Source organism: Panthera leo, chromosome F2, assembly GCF_018350215.1.
Source record: "Panthera leo isolate Ple1 chromosome F2, P.leo_Ple1_pat1.1, whole genome shotgun sequence".
NCBI lineage: Eukaryota > Metazoa > Chordata > Mammalia > Carnivora > Felidae > Panthera > Panthera leo.
In genome coordinates this window covers 81,228,971-81,243,618 of record NC_056695.1, presented here as the reverse complement: position 1 = coordinate 81,243,618, position 14,648 = coordinate 81,228,971, and the positions used below count along the sequence as shown (strand labels likewise).

At 59.8% G+C, this 14,648-nt stretch overlaps 1 protein-coding gene across 8 annotated transcripts in view; it reads left to right on the top strand.

Annotated features, from left to right (window-relative positions):
• TSNARE1 (t-SNARE domain containing 1) overlaps nucleotides 1–14,648 on the top strand; it is a 140,486-nt gene that overhangs the window by 99,244 nt on the left and 26,594 nt on the right. For 4 of the 8 annotated variants that reach the window (XM_042923797.1, XM_042923796.1, XM_042923794.1 and 1 more), the window contains one exon: nucleotides 2,365–3,664. The exons of 2 other annotated variants lie outside the window; for them this stretch is intronic. In XM_042923797.1, the coding sequence (XP_042779731.1) occupies nucleotides 2,365–2,954 (590 nt within the window). In that variant the 3' untranslated portion in view covers nucleotides 2,955–3,664. Of the gene's footprint in view, nucleotides 1–2,364; nucleotides 3,665–14,648 lie in introns of those variants that run through there. 2 more of the 8 variants (XM_042923798.1, XM_042923801.1) reach the window with 1 other exon arrangement.

The window sequence follows — 14,648 nt, the reverse complement described above, 5'->3', positions numbered from 1 at the left end:
GGCAAGCTCAGGATGCCACACACAGGCTGGACGTGACCCCTGTGTGGGGGCCGTGGCGGGCAGGAGCGGGGCAGAGGGCTCCCGGGAGAGGTGGGCGGATGGTTCCCTGGGCTCTCGTTCCCTGGGTCTCCGGGAAGTCAAAGCCGTGTCGGCTTCCTCTTTTCTCCGTCAATGGCCGTCAGACTTGAAGTCAGGGTGCCTATGGGTGGGTCACACGTGGGAGCTGGTCAGTGCCACACCAGGAGAAGACAGGTGCCGTGGCAAGGTCTCATCTGCAAGATGGGAGCAGAGGCAAGAGAACAGCAGCTCGGTGCTCCCCGCCCGGCCCACGGCCCCTGCCACCTTGTGGTACACCGAGGGCAGCCAGGCCCTCACCTGGGGCCTCTCCACCAGGCTTGGTCCTTCCGGGGCCTCCCGGAGCGGAAGGTTCAGGTTGCGAATGAAGCGACACAGACTTGCCAGAAGCTCAGGGCCCGGCCTCTCTCTGATGGAAACTCTTCCGAGTGGCAGTGCCTGCCCGAAGCCCTTACCAACAGAAAGCGTCGTCTTGAGAGGGAAGCAACAGGCCAGCAGGGTGGCTCCCTCCACGAATGCCCTGGGGCCATCCGAGCAGGACCTGCAGATGCCAGGACCCCAGAAAGAAGGTGTGACAGCGGAGCAGGAGGAGCAGCAGGAGGCGGTGGAGGTGGCATGGGGGGCCACCTGTGTCCATGGACACCTCATCAGGCTCAGACCCCTACCCCAGCCCCATGTTGCTCATCGGACCCTGTCCTCTGGGGTGATGCCGTCCCCACCCCATTTCCCTGGCAGTTCAGGAGCCCCTGTGCCCTAGGTGAGGTGAGTGGGGCTCAGACTGACAGGTGCGGCCCAAAGCTGCTGCCACGCAGGAATGTCCTTCCTCTCACCTCCACTGGATGGAGGGGTGGAAGTGTCCACCAAGACAGGGCATGACATAGCCCCACGTTTCAGGTTCAGGTTTTCCCTGGGGCATTGACCAACGTAACCTCCACACCCAGACAGGAGGGAGGATTAGCCCTTAGCCAGACCTTTCAGGTGCAGATTGAGGACTGAAGGTCCAGAGGAAAAGGGTTTCCCAAAGCCACATGGGTCTCAAGGGGAAAAGCTGATTTTGGAGCCTAGGCTGTAGGATTTCACGTCCAGGGCTTTTCCTGCTGCACTGGGAAAGCTTTGCTTCATGTACACCCTCCCACCCTCCTGGAACATCTCCTTGCTGGAGGAGTGCACTCAGAGGTTGATGGATGGGTTCCTGGATGGATGGGTAGATGAATGGAGGCATGGATGGACGGATGGGTCAATAGCCATAGGTAAATGGCTAGATGGATGGAGGATGGATGGATGGATGGATGGATGGATGGATGGATGGACGGACGGACAGATGGACAGCGGCATGGGTAAATGGATGGGTAGATGAAAGATGGATATGGATGGACGGATGGACAGAGGTGTGGATGGACAGATGGGTGGATGGATGGATGGATGGATGGATGGAGCCATGGGTAAATGGGTGGGTGGATGGATAGGTGGACAGGGCGTGGGTAAATGGATGGGTGGACGGATGGTGGATTGATGGGTGGATAGAGGCAGGGGTAAACGGGTGGGTGGATGGAGGAAGGCTGATGATGGATGGATGGATGGACGGACGGATGGACAGAGGTGTGGGTAAATGAATGGGTGGATGAATGATTTGTGGGTGGGTGGGTGAATGGATGGATGGATAGAGGCATGGGTAAATGGATGGGTGGATGGAGGATGAATGATGGATGGATGGGTAGACAGAGGGGTGGGTGAATGGATGGGTCGATAGAGGATGGATGATGGATGAACGCGTGGACAGAGGCATGGGTGGATGGATGAGTAGATGGACGATAGACGGATAGTGAATGGATGGACGGACGGAGGCATGGGTGGATGGATGGGTGGAAGGAAGATTGGTGGATGAGTATAAGGAGAGATGAAAAGAAGGAAGGAGATGGATGGATGACGGACGAAGAAATTGATGGGCAGATAGATTGGTGGGTGGTATGCGGAGGTGAACAGATGGACAGACTGGATGGTAGACCACAGCCAGCTGGGTGGAGTGTAGACAAATGGCGGCATGGGGGACAAGCACCGAGGCTTTCCGGTTGCCAGGCTGAGGTTTGGACTTAAGTGTTACTAGAGGAAGACTCACCTCTGAGTCCTGGTTTCCTCATGTGGGTACTGCTGCCCACCATGGAGGGGCATCAGGAGACCAAAGTAGGGCCATGTGCAGAGGGCCCCCACCCGTCACCTCCCCATCCCTCTGAGGTGTTGCCCCAGAGTCATGGCTGCTGGAGGCTGACATTTCCTGTCCCCCTTCACCAGTGGACGAGGAAGACGAGGCCCCCAGCTGCCTGTGGCTACCCTTGCGGACCCTGGATGGGCCAAGCCTGCCCGAACCTGACCCCCTGGACCTACGAGGAACTGTCCCTGCACCTGCTTCCTCACCCTCCCCGCCAGCCTCTCCGGCCTCGGTGCCCCCTGCAGCTGCATTCCCAGGGGCCCTTGGACCCTCCCCGCCCTCCACTGTGCCACCCCCGCCCCCTGGGAGGCCCGCAGCGGAGGCCTCCGAGTTTGAGCAGCGACTGCTGGACTCCCATCGGCGACAGGGCGCCCTGCTCTCCCACTGGTCTCAGCAGCAGAGTGCACTGATGGCCCAGCAGAACCTGCTGCTCCAGAGGCTGGCCGAGCAGACCCAGCGGCTGGCCGACGGCGTCGAGGCCCTCAACCGGACCCTCGAGAAGCTGGTGGAGGCCTGCCCGGCCCGGGGAGCCTCGCCCACAGTCCTGGACGGCACCCCTGCTGGGGGAGTGGCCTCTGGGCCCACCAGAGGCCCCCAGGGCAGCCCCCAGGGCCCCCACCCGGGCCTGGAGGTCTTCTCAGGGATGATCCTGAAGGTGGAAGAGGAGGTCTAGGGTCTGGTCCCTGGAGGGCTGCACGAGGAGCGGGGACCCCAGTCCTTCTGAGAGGCAGGCTGGGGGACAGCAGGGCGGAGTTGGGGCCTCGATGGAGCCGGCAAGGACACAGGACACACTCGTGCAGGGAAAGGCTCTGGGGCCGGTCGGTGGTCCTGGACAGAAGTCTACTCAGGGACGTTGTGGCTGGAAGACGCAGAGGGGCGCTGGCGGGGCCCGGCCTCCGCTCCCGTCCCGCGCTCTCACCTGCTGTGCCGAGTGCCTTGGAGGGCAGAGCCAGCACCCCCCTGCGGCCACAGGGGGTATAGAGGGTTCGGTGTCCCCAGACCTGGAGGGGTGGCTCAGCGGGGTGTCAGGAAGGTCCCCAGAGGGTGACCCGGAGGGCCCACCGGAAGCCTCCTCCTCCTGGACGTGTGGACGCTGCGGGCTGGGCTCCTGCGGTTTTCTTGGTTCTGCCCAGGACGCCCCCGTCTTGCAGCCTGCGGTCATTTCTGCCCGGTGTTAGATCTGTGGTCTGACAGACACACGTGTGCATATATGTCACCTGGTACTGTATGGGGCGGGATACCATTTTGTACCTACTGATGTTTCTTGCAAAAAGAATTATTTTTCCTACATAAGCATAAAATAACAACGGAGAAGGCCCTGCCGGTGGTGATGCTCGCGAGCAAATGAGACGGAGCCCGGTCCTGTTCCTCACGCGGCTGTGCCTTTGTGTTCGGCCCCGGCAGGGAGCCCTGAGCGCTTGCTGGGTTTTCAGATCTGCTCTCTCCGTTACCTCCTGTGCCCCGGGTGGGGGGGGGGGGGGGGGGGGTCCCTCAGGGAGCTGGGGCCAGCCCTTGGCCCTCTCAGACCGAGCTTGGGCTGCAGCCACACAGCCTGGGAGGCTGTTGGGGGCCAGGAGGGGAGGGCAGGGTTCCCCAGGGCCTCGCTGGTCTTGGGCCTCGTGCCCTCTGCCCGCCTCCCCTTTACTTCCTTCTCCTGACCCTTGTGGATAAAATCCTTCACGCAGGAGCCTGAAGGATCGGCATGGGCCGGGCAGCATATTGGTGCCAGGGCTCCCGGGGAAGCCCCCGCACTGAGGAGGGCCCGGACCCGCGTCACTGGCACATTGGGCGGACCCTCTTCTGGTTTTCCATTTTCACCGTGAGCCAGCAGCGTGTCGGTGACTTTGTCTACAGAAGGGAGCCAGAGCTCTCTGGCGATTCAGCCAGCTGCCCCCCGCGACACGGCCTGGCCGCCCTCGCAGCCTCCTCTCCCTCTAGTCGCAGGGGGTGCCGTTTGTCAATGGCCGCCTTACTCAGGTGGCCCCGCCCTGCGAAGCCTTCTGTCCGCCCCGCAAACCTCGGATCCTTCTCCACACGCTCTCGAAGCCACCGTTAGTCTTCTCTGTGGGTGGAAGGGATGGGCTGTCCTTGTCCGACGAAACGTGCCTGACTGGTTGACATTCACCTCCCTACTGTCCATGAGCACTGCTGCCCCTTGCTTGTGCCACCTCCAGTGGAGACTGAGCCCTGGCCCCGGTCACACTCTGGGCCCTGATCTGGTCACACGCTGGTCCTCGATCCTGGTCACATGCTGAGCCCTGACTGTTGTTACACTTTGACCCCTCACCCTGATCACATGCTGCGCCCTGACCCTGAGCCCTGGCCCCACTTACTTCCATAATGTCCATCAGGAGCCCCCTTGGGGCCTGGCCCTGTACTAAGTGCGAAGATGCACAGGTGACCAAGGGAGACCAGGGGCCTCTCCTCCCAGCGCTCACGGTCTGCTGTAGGAAACGACACTAAGCAAGTAAACACGTGTCAGGTAAGTGTTTTCTGTGTAGAAGTCAAAACTAGATCTGGTTGTATTTGGAAGAAACCCCGAGTAGCATGTTGTAGATAATGACTACAAGTATGACTTAATTACTTAAGAGATTTCTGTGGCGAGTGGTCCAGCGCGGCAGGGTGGCCCTGTGGTCCTCGAGGACCCACGTGGCTTATGGCCCCCTGCTCCGTGGCGATGCTCATGGTCCAGGATGGCTGCAGGACTCCCACCATTGCGCTCATGTCCCAGGTAGCAGGATGAAGAGAAGGGATAAGTAGGCACATCCACTCCCTCCGAGGACGCCTCTCCTTGCGTCTCCTCCCATGGGCTAGGAAGTTAATCAGGTGCCCCCACTAAGTCCTAATAGAAGCTGGGAAGTATCTTGATAGCTTTAGCCCAAAATGGAGGTTCTGTTACTGAAGGCAGGGAGATGAACGGGCGACCAGCAGCCCCACCATGGGAGCCAGTGGTACGACCGAGTGGCCCTGAAGACCGGGTAGAAATGCGGCCAGGGGAGCGGGTGAGAGGGGCAGGGCCGGCAGAGAGTCCAGGGTGAGGCTGGGGAAGAGCGACCCCACCCTGCTGGGGCCTGAGAGGTGGGGCGTCCAGGTCCTGAGGCCGCCGTGCGCCCTCCGGCCCCTGCGGCTGGAGCCCTGTGCCGCACACTGAGGGCCGGGGAGGAGCATGGCGGGGACAGCGGCCCGGACTCAGGGATGCATGAGGGGGCCGGGCCAGCCCCGAGTGCGGGTCCTTGTGCACGGAAGGGGAGCCGAGTGGTCCTGGACGTCGGCCTCGCACCCGATTTGGGTGCATCCAGAAGGTGTCTGCGACCGAGACGGGAGACGTTTCTGTGGGTCTGTGGCTTGACCACAGGGCCTTCCGTGGTGTGTTCCAGAAGGCCGGAGAGGCTGCGGGTCACCTGACCGCGCCCCTTGTACAGATGGCAAACCTGAGAGCCTGGGGTGCACTGGGGGTGCAGGGGTGATGCCCAGGTCCTTGCCCTGTCCCCTCACGGCTCTCCCCGCAGACCAGCGAGGCCGGGTCCCGCCCTGGAGTCGCCTCGGGACATGCGGGCCTTTGGGCACATCTGCTCTTGGAGCTTAGCCAGCCCGGACGGCTCTCCCGGTATAGAACAGTTCAACGTGGGAAACCCACGATTTAAAAAGCTTGGCTTCCAGGGCGCCTGGGTGGCTGTCGGTTAAGTGTCTGACTCTCGATTTTGGCTCAGGTCATGATCCCGAGGTGGTGGGGTCGAGCCCCGTGTCTGGCATGGTGCTGAGCACAGAGCCTGCTTGGGATTCTCTCTCCCTCCCTCTGCCCCTCCCCTGCTCCAGCGTGCTCTCTCTGTCTTTCCCTCAAGGAAAGAAAAATGCTTTGCTGCCTTGCAAAGAATAAACAAAGTAACTGGCCTGGCTCCCTGCCGGCCGTCGCCTCCCCCCACCGCCCTGATGGAATGTGCTGGAATGGGGAACAAGTTTAGGGCTGGCTGACCTGCGATCCCAGACCTGCCAGGGCCCTTCACTGAGGGAACAGGACAGTCGGGCGTCTGTGCTGCGCACAGAACGAGAGGCCCACGCGAGCCCACAGTCGGAGGTCACCCCGTGAGTCACGGGGCCACTGAGTGGAAAGCTGAGGACACAGCAACAATGGCAGGAATGACAAAACAGGCCCCGTTATGAGCCGAATTGTGTCCCCGGAGCCACACCCGAGTCCCACCCCCAGGGCCGCAGGGTGACTGTGCTCAGAGGTGGGCCTTTGCGGAGGTGACTGAGGTAAAGGAAGGCACTGGGGGCCCTGATCCAGGCTGGTGTCCCCACAAGAAGGGGAGGCCAGGGCGCAGACACGCACGGGGGTTGGGGGGGCGACCACGTGAGGACACGGGGAGGGGACGCCCCCCCACGTGCCGGGGACAGGCCTCAGGAGGACCGGCCCTGCCCGCTCCTGGGTCTCGGACCCACGGCTGCCACGGCCGGGAGGAGCCCGTATCCGTGGTCTCAGGCGCCAGCCCGTGGTGTCAGTTGTCCGCCGAGCTGACCACACAGGCCCCAGAGTGGCTTCAGCTGTTGGAATGAATCAAGCATGTAACATAGATAGTTCTTACGAAATATTTTCAAATAAGATGGAATCACAAAAGTGAACAATGAGAGGTTATCAGAAGCGACCCAGTGTGTCTGGAAAATCAAGTGCAACTTTAAGTCATGAAGAAGTTCACGGAGGGCCGCGTGTCCGGGCGTCTGGTCGCAGAAAGTGCCAAACAACAGATGAAGGGAACCCCGGAAATGCTACAGTGTTAGAGCTGTGAGCCGGCGGCGGCGAAGAGAGGAGCTCGTCCAGCCCGCCATCCAGGACGGGGGAGGCGGAGGGACGCGGGCGGCAGGCCTGCGGGGAGAAGCGTGGACACCAGGGTCCCAGGGAAGGGATCTCGTCGCAGCGAAGAGAAGGGAAGAGGCGACTGTTTTACATCAACGTCGGCAACGAGGGCAACTGCAGAACCAGGAGGGAGGCTGACCGAGCGCTGAGCAAACTGTCAACGTAACGTTGTGTTTCCAACAAAACGGTCCTTCAGGAGCAAAGACAAAATGCAGATGTTTCCATACATGTGGGAACTTGGAGGGCTCACCACCAGGAGACTTTCCCCAGAGGGGTTTCTGAAGGCTGGACTGCAGGAAGGAGGGAGCAAAGCTGGAAGGTCTGTAACACAGGCGAATACGGAGGCGGGTCCAACAAACGGGCGTGTGAAATAATAAAGTTATCCTGCGATAAAATAATAATTGTGACAAGAGCGTCTGTTTCGCGGGTTGCATTTTTAGAAAGCACAGGCCAACAGTCGGACAAAGCTAGTATGCCGGTTGGGACGAATGGTTAATCCCATCTGTTATCTGCAGGGAAGTTAAATATTGGTTAATTTTAGCTTCTGTTAATAGTTACACTTGGTAAAAACTCAAGGGTTCCTTCATCAAAGTTAAAAACTTAGCCTCTGCAAAAATCCCTGTTCAGAGGTTGGGAACACAAGTTACTGACGGAGAGAAAATATTTGCAAGTCACCCATCTGACAGAGGACTTGTATCCTGTATATATAAAGAGTTCTCTGAATTCAGCAGGAAGAAAATGGGCAAAAGATTTGAGCAGAAATTTACCAAAGAAGATGCATAGATGGCGTCGGAGCGTCACCAGCTGTTGGAGAAATGCAAATTGGCACGTCAGGAGCTCCCGCCGCCAGCCTGCCCGAGTGGCCAAAGGAGGAGACGCCCAGACGCGGGGAGCCCGGGCTGCCTGTGCACCGCCGGCGGGACGGCCACCCTGGAAGCCCGTTTGGGAGTTTCTTAAGTTAAATACACTGCCACCAGTTGCATTTACCCTAGAGAAGCAGAGAGTCACGTTCACAGCAAAAGCTGCACACACATGTTCGCAGCACCTGCGTTTGTGAGAGTCCCAAACCGGACAGAGCCAAGGTGTCCTTCCGTGGTAGATGGGAACTGCAGCGTGTCCACGCCGGGGGGCTGCCCAGCGGTGAAGGAGGACGAGCAGCCTGCGGGCTCTGAGCCCACCGGCCAGGCCTGGGGGTCATGTGCCGCGTGTGTCCCTGTACAGAACGCTCGCCAAGTGGCTGTGCAGCAGGAGTCTCGCACAGAGAGTCGTGACACCGAGGCTCTTCTTTCCGGAAGCAACTTTATTCTTGCCGGCACCGCTCAGTTGGGTTCGTACCCAAAGGACTGAGCCCCGAACGCCCGTGTGGCATGGTTTTCTCTGTATCTTCTACTTCTTGGACTCCCATATATGGTAACACGCAAACGTGTAGTCTGATTCGGTGATCTCATGTTACAAGGTCGTGACGGATGTTGTCAAGTAAGCAAAGAGCAAGGTTGCCTCGAGGTTGCTTTTCGCTCCTTAGGGAGGGGAACTGACCACTGCCGCGCTGTGGCGATGCGTGGCGGAAGGGGAGCCGAGGTGGCCGGGCGTGGCTGCGGGGGGCTGCCCGAGGGAGCCCGAGCGCCGCAGGGCAGAGGTGTGTGGGTCACCACGGTGCTGGCCAGAGTCTGTGCGTCTGGGAGGATCACACAGGCCGGACGTGCACAGAAGGAACTAGTAAGAAGTGCGAGATCTGCGGCCAGGGTCACCTCTGAAAGAGGAGGGTTAGGGTATCTAACTTCCAAACCAGTAAAAATGGAGTAAGAATACAATTAAGCAAACAAAAATTCTCTTTGAACATGAAAAGAAGAAAACAAGGAAACGAAAATAATATAGAAGAAAAAAATACAGCAAAAGGGAAATGGGCAGTCCTGTCCGGGAAACACATTTCTGCAGGTGGGTTCAAAGAGCCCGGGGAATGTCCAAGATCGTCCGACTGGAGGCAAAAGGTCTCTGCCGTTTATAAGAGGACAAGGTGACGATGTAGCTGCTCCCGCTGAAACCCCCTCCCCCCACCCCACCGCCTACAGTGCAAGAGGCAGTGTTGGCTTCAGACAGTGGACGTTAGGACACACACATGTTCGTAAATACTAGGAAAAGGAGTAAATGAATTAAATGTGATGAAGAGAATTATCCTGTAACAGTGGCCGCCCAGCAGGAAAATGAAAACTCCACACCTGGATACACCTAATAGAACAGCTCAAAATGAGGTCAGTCACGGCCTTCCCTCCCCAGAGGGAGCCCAGCGTCCCGGAGGCTCCAGCCACACGCGGGGCTCGCGCACAGGAAGTTAGCAGACAGACAGGGTTCCGCTTGCCGACACTCACTGAACTGCACCCGTGAGCACACGTGGCCCTTCTCCAGTACGCCTGGGACCCGTGCACGCTTCGACCACAAATCAGATATAAAGGGTCAATAGACTGCGGAGCCCGAGTCAGTGCTGCATAAAACAGCGACTTCTAGAAAATGCAGTTGGAGAAATGCAGTCTTCAGATGTAAGTAACTTGAAAAATACGTTTTTTTTTTGTATGTTTGGAAATTTAAGAAGAGCTCCAAGTAACTCAGGTCAAAGAAGAAACCGTCAATGGGTGTGCGAGAAAGACGTGAGCGAGTGACGATGAAGCGGGCCATGTCCTAGTCTGCCGGACGCTTCAGAGATTGCTGGCCCGAAACGCCTCGACCACGAACCAGGAAGAGGCGGAACGTTACCGTATGAAGATATTAAAGAGATTAAGTAAAAGAACCACAGAAAAAAAACAGAGTTAGAAGGGAGAACCGTGTAGAGACGGGGCATGTTCAGTGAGTCATAATAGTCTCCACAAAGCCAAAAGCAGATTGTTCGGGAACGCCGTGAAAACAGACAAGCCACTGATAAGATGGATGCAGGAGGAAAAGAGGAGAAATTCCAAAATAAGAATTCTGTGAACAATTTATGCCACCCTAGCTAGAAACTTAGAAATCAAACGGGCCGATTCCTGGAGAAGCGCTGGGCCGCCACAGACCAGGCACAGGGCCCCCAGCGGCTGCCGCGGAGAGCACTGGGCCCGTGTGGCCTCTCAAGTATGCTCCTCTGACCTCCAGGGAAGAGGTCCGGCCTCTACAGACTTTTCTAGAGAGCAGAGAGAGGGGAATTCCAAATTCGTGATACAGGGTCAAATCAGAGATGGCCACATGGCAAAGGAGCATGGCGGGCCCGCCTGTCCCAGGACCGTAGACACGGCAATCCCGAGTAAAGCATCAGCCAGCCACACTGTGTCTGTGACCGACCTTTCCAGAGCTTGAGGTGCAGGACACACACGTGTTCACACATGCATGCATGCACGTGCACACTCGCACACACACACACACACACACCTGCACGCATAGGGGTCTTTGCTGCAAGGACCAGGGCTGACGACAATACCTGTGTGCTGCACACTAACTGACTGTCGCCCTGCGGCCCCTTGCCTGCCCCTCTGCCCACGAGCCCAGCTGCCTGACCCGTGGGAACCGAATAACCGGCCCGACTGGCAGCAGGAAGTGGTGAATGTCCATCTTGGCCCAGGGCAGGTGCTCAACCAGTGTGGGTCTCCTTTCAACCCCGGTCACCCTCCCCTTTGCTTTCCTATCGGAGAGGATCCCCCTAGTTCATCCCCTGCGGCTGGCACCCCCGTGCTGACCCCGTGCCGACTTGTCTGCTGGGGCACCGTCTCTCCCGAGTATGACACTGGCTCCGCGAGGCAGGGCTCTGGCTGCGTCCCTGCCTGGTGCCTAGGACAGTGCTTAGCATGCAGTAGGTGCTCAGTAAAAGCACGTCGTGCAGGAATTGGTGGGGGTGGGGCTTCACAGGCGCCCCCCCCCCCCCCCCCACCGGGAGGCAAGGCTGGGCCTGGTGCATCGGGCAGTGAGGTGAGGAGGCACATGAAGGTCCTGTGGGGTCAGGCCTGGAGTCCTCCCCTCCCCTCCCCTCCCCTCCCCTCGCCTCCTCCCTCCTCCCTCTCCCTTCTCCCTTCCTCCCTCCTCTTTCTCCCTTCTCCCCTCCTCCTTCCTCCCTCCTCTCCCCTCCTCTATTCCTTTATCCCCCCTTCCTCCCCCTCCCTCCTTTTCTCCTCTCTCCCCTCCACTCCCCTCCTCCCTCCTCCCTCTCCCTTCTCCCCTCCTCCCTCCTCTTTCTCCTTTCTCCCCTCCTCCCTCCTCCCTCCCCTCCCCTCCTCTGTTCCTTTATCCCCCCTTCTTCCCCCTCCCTCCTTTCCTCCTCTCTCCCCTCCACTCCCCTCCTCCCTCCTTCCTTCCTTCTAGAGTCAGTTGACCTTCCCTGGTGCTCAGGCTCTGGGCTGCTTGTCCCCTGATCATGACTTGACCTTTTCCATTTTCCTCTCTGTAAAATTAGAGGTTTGGATCTGGTCAGCATCCCAGATACTTTTGCTGGGTGCCTGCCAGCCGTCAGGTTCTGGGCTCAAGCTGTCCAGGCCCAAGGAAGGGGTCATCCCTGGGCCCGGGTTGGGTGGGTGGAGCCCCTCTCCCGCTCCTGAAGGCCAGCTGGCTTCCTGGCCACCAGCCAGCACCCAGAGGAGGCTTTGGGCGCGCTCTTCCTGGCATTCTTGGTGACGGGGTGTTTTCAGCACCACTGCCCAGAGACCCCGCTGCCCCTGGCTGGGCCTGTTGACGCCTGCTGTGGGGGGAGGGGAGTGTGTATCGACGGGGGTTGGGGCTGCCTTTTCATTTGGAGACTGAGCAGGTTAAATAAGCAGCAATTTGATTTTGTGAGGGCCCAAGTGTGTGCGATGTCCCTGGGTGAAGGGAACAATCTCATTTTCGTGATCAGATTGTTACAGATTCTCTCCTCCGTCTGCTGAGAAATGTACATGCGAACTGTGTTCCAGACAGCTGGTGGGAACGTGGGGGGCAGTCAGAGGGTGACCCTGTGTGCACTTGGGCCCCAGGGCCTTGCCCTTCCCGTCTGCAGCGGCTGTGCGGAGACCCACCGGCCCTGCTCTGGATGAGCGCCGTGCAGGAAAACAACCCTCGGCCAAGATTTAGATCAATCCGCTCAGTGTTTAATAAATGCCCTGCGTGCAGCACCCGGGGGCCAGAGCCGCAGACCCCCTCCCACCTGCAGGGCGGGGCTGGGGTGGAGGACAGGCCAGGGGGGCCCAGCGAGGGAGGGGGATGCTCTCCTACCTTCATCAGTGTGAAGCAGCCGGGCACTCTGTCCCAGAGCCCCCTGGGAGATGAGCTCCTGACAGGGCCCTGCACCTGACTCAGCCCCCCACCTACCTGTCCCACTGTCCTCGGCCACTCGGAGCAGCTTCAGATCGGGCAGGCCTGAGTTCAGGGCCGGCACTGCCACAGCCCTGCTCCATCGTGACTCTGGGGTGGTCCCACTCCTCTGAGCCTGCCGTACGACGCCCAGGATGTCGGGGACACTGGGTGACAGGTCTGGTCTCTGGGCTGGCGGTGGGGGCATCCTGGGGTTGGGGCCTGTGGAACCTGCAGGCACACGGGGCGACGGGTGCGGGTCCTGGGGCCAGGCCTCCGGGCTGCTCTGGGCTGCAGGGAGCTCCTGTAGGGGGCTCCCCCCAAGCCTGACGCAGCCCTCCAGCCCCTCCCCGGCAGAGGCCTCGTTACCCTTTCTTGATCTGCCCAGATGGAGAACAGGGCTGGTCCTGGGGCGTGGCTGTGGAACCCCGTGTGCCGACCCCACTCCGTGTTCTTGTCTGGCTGGTCAGGAAAGTGGGTGCGCATTTTCGGTGCTGGGAGGGTCAGCAGGACGCCGGCCAGCAGGCTGTGGGAGGGCGACTTGAGGCGGCTGGCCAGCCTGGCCACCGTGTTCCTATTTTATGGGCCAGGGTCAGGGGTGTCCTTGAGGCCCAGGAGAAATTGCCAGAGAGAGAGGCTAATTAAATGCCAGCACTGTGGGCCGGACAAAGGTGGAGGATAAATCAGCATGGCTTAGGTTGACTGGGAAAGGCCTCCCAGAGGAGGGGAATGAAACTGCTTTGAGACACCAGCGGGATCTTAGAGCTGGAAAGGCCTACCCCCTAGGGTGGGGGAACTCAGACTTGGGTCCTCACAGCGACCCCATGAGGCGAGAAGCCTGTCACCCCATCGCACAGGTGAGGAACCTGAGGCCGGAGAGTTGGAGACTTGTCCCAGACTCAGTAAGCGCTCAGGGAGCACCTGCCCACAGCCCCGGGGGAGACAGGCACGGGCATGCCCTGGGGGCGCCGGCGAGCTTTTGTGTGTGTGTGTGTGTGTGTGTGTGTGTGTGTGTGCGCAAGTGCGTGTGTGCACGCTGGTGTGTGTGCACCTGAGCACACTTGCCTTCTGGGGCGGTGATAGGAGCACAGAGGAAGAAGTGGCCCATTTTCCGGATGTGGCTTCTCCAGGAGCTGGCCAGCTCTGCAGGAAGCGGCTGAGGGCTGATGGGGATGCAGGGAGCTGGGTGGGGGGCGGGGAAGAGCAGCGGGCCCGGGGCCCGGCCCCCAGCCTCTGAGCTGTCCACCCCACCGTGCGAGGAGGAAAGGGCGTCCGGCTGCACCTCACGACCACCCAGGCCGCTTGCCAGACAGACCCTTGTCTAGGGTGGATCTCCAGAGAGGCCCAGACCCGATCCACAAGTGCCTCTGGATTTGCACTTGGGGGGCCGGCCTCCGGGGGCCCCTTCTAGCCCAGCTTCTGGCTAGCCCGGCAGCTCTAGGTCCCAGATTGAGCTCCGGAGGAGGACTGTGCCTGCAGGGAAGCTGCTCAGCGTCCCTGAGCCCTGGCCACAGGGCAGGCAGGTGGGAGGGCCGGGCCTGGAAGACGGTGGGTGGCCGGGGAGGAGGGAGGAGCGCCCTGAGGCTCTGGGCTGGGCGGGCAGCTACCAGCCTGCCCCTGGAGAAGCACCTGGCCTCCTGCCCAGCTCCTGTGTTCAGATGCACGAGGCCGGCTGTCAGGGATGTGACAGGCTCACAAAGAACCCATGCCCACGCCAAGCGGACCTGCTCGGCCTCTCTGCTGCAGGAGAAGTCGGCCTCCCACCCTGCCCCGGGCCAGCTTTGCAGGCTTCAGCTGGGAGGGCCGTGGGAAGGCCTAGGTCCTCCAGAGTGAGGGGCTCTGTGTCTAAGGTCACCCCCAAGTGGGGAATTGCCTCCTTGAAAGGGGTGACGAGGGGACGCCACCCCACAGCAGGGTGATTGGGGGTGGGTGTATGCGTGGGAAGGTCCCATTCAAGACCGAAACAATGCAGTTTTTAAGGGACCGGGAATCTGGGCTTATTTTCAGCAGCTGTATGCAAATTATATGCAAATGAACCCGTTTTCCTTCCAGTACCTGTGGCCCAGAGCAACCATGTTCTAGAGGCCCAGAGTCAGCCCAGCCCCTTGCCTCCTTCACAGCAAGAATCCCCTTCTCCAGAAGCTGTGCTGCTTAGGGCCAGCTACTGCTGTTTACTTAACATGGGTTCTAATCCCAGTTCTGTGAATGAACTGCTTGTGTCTGACCATCAGCTCATTG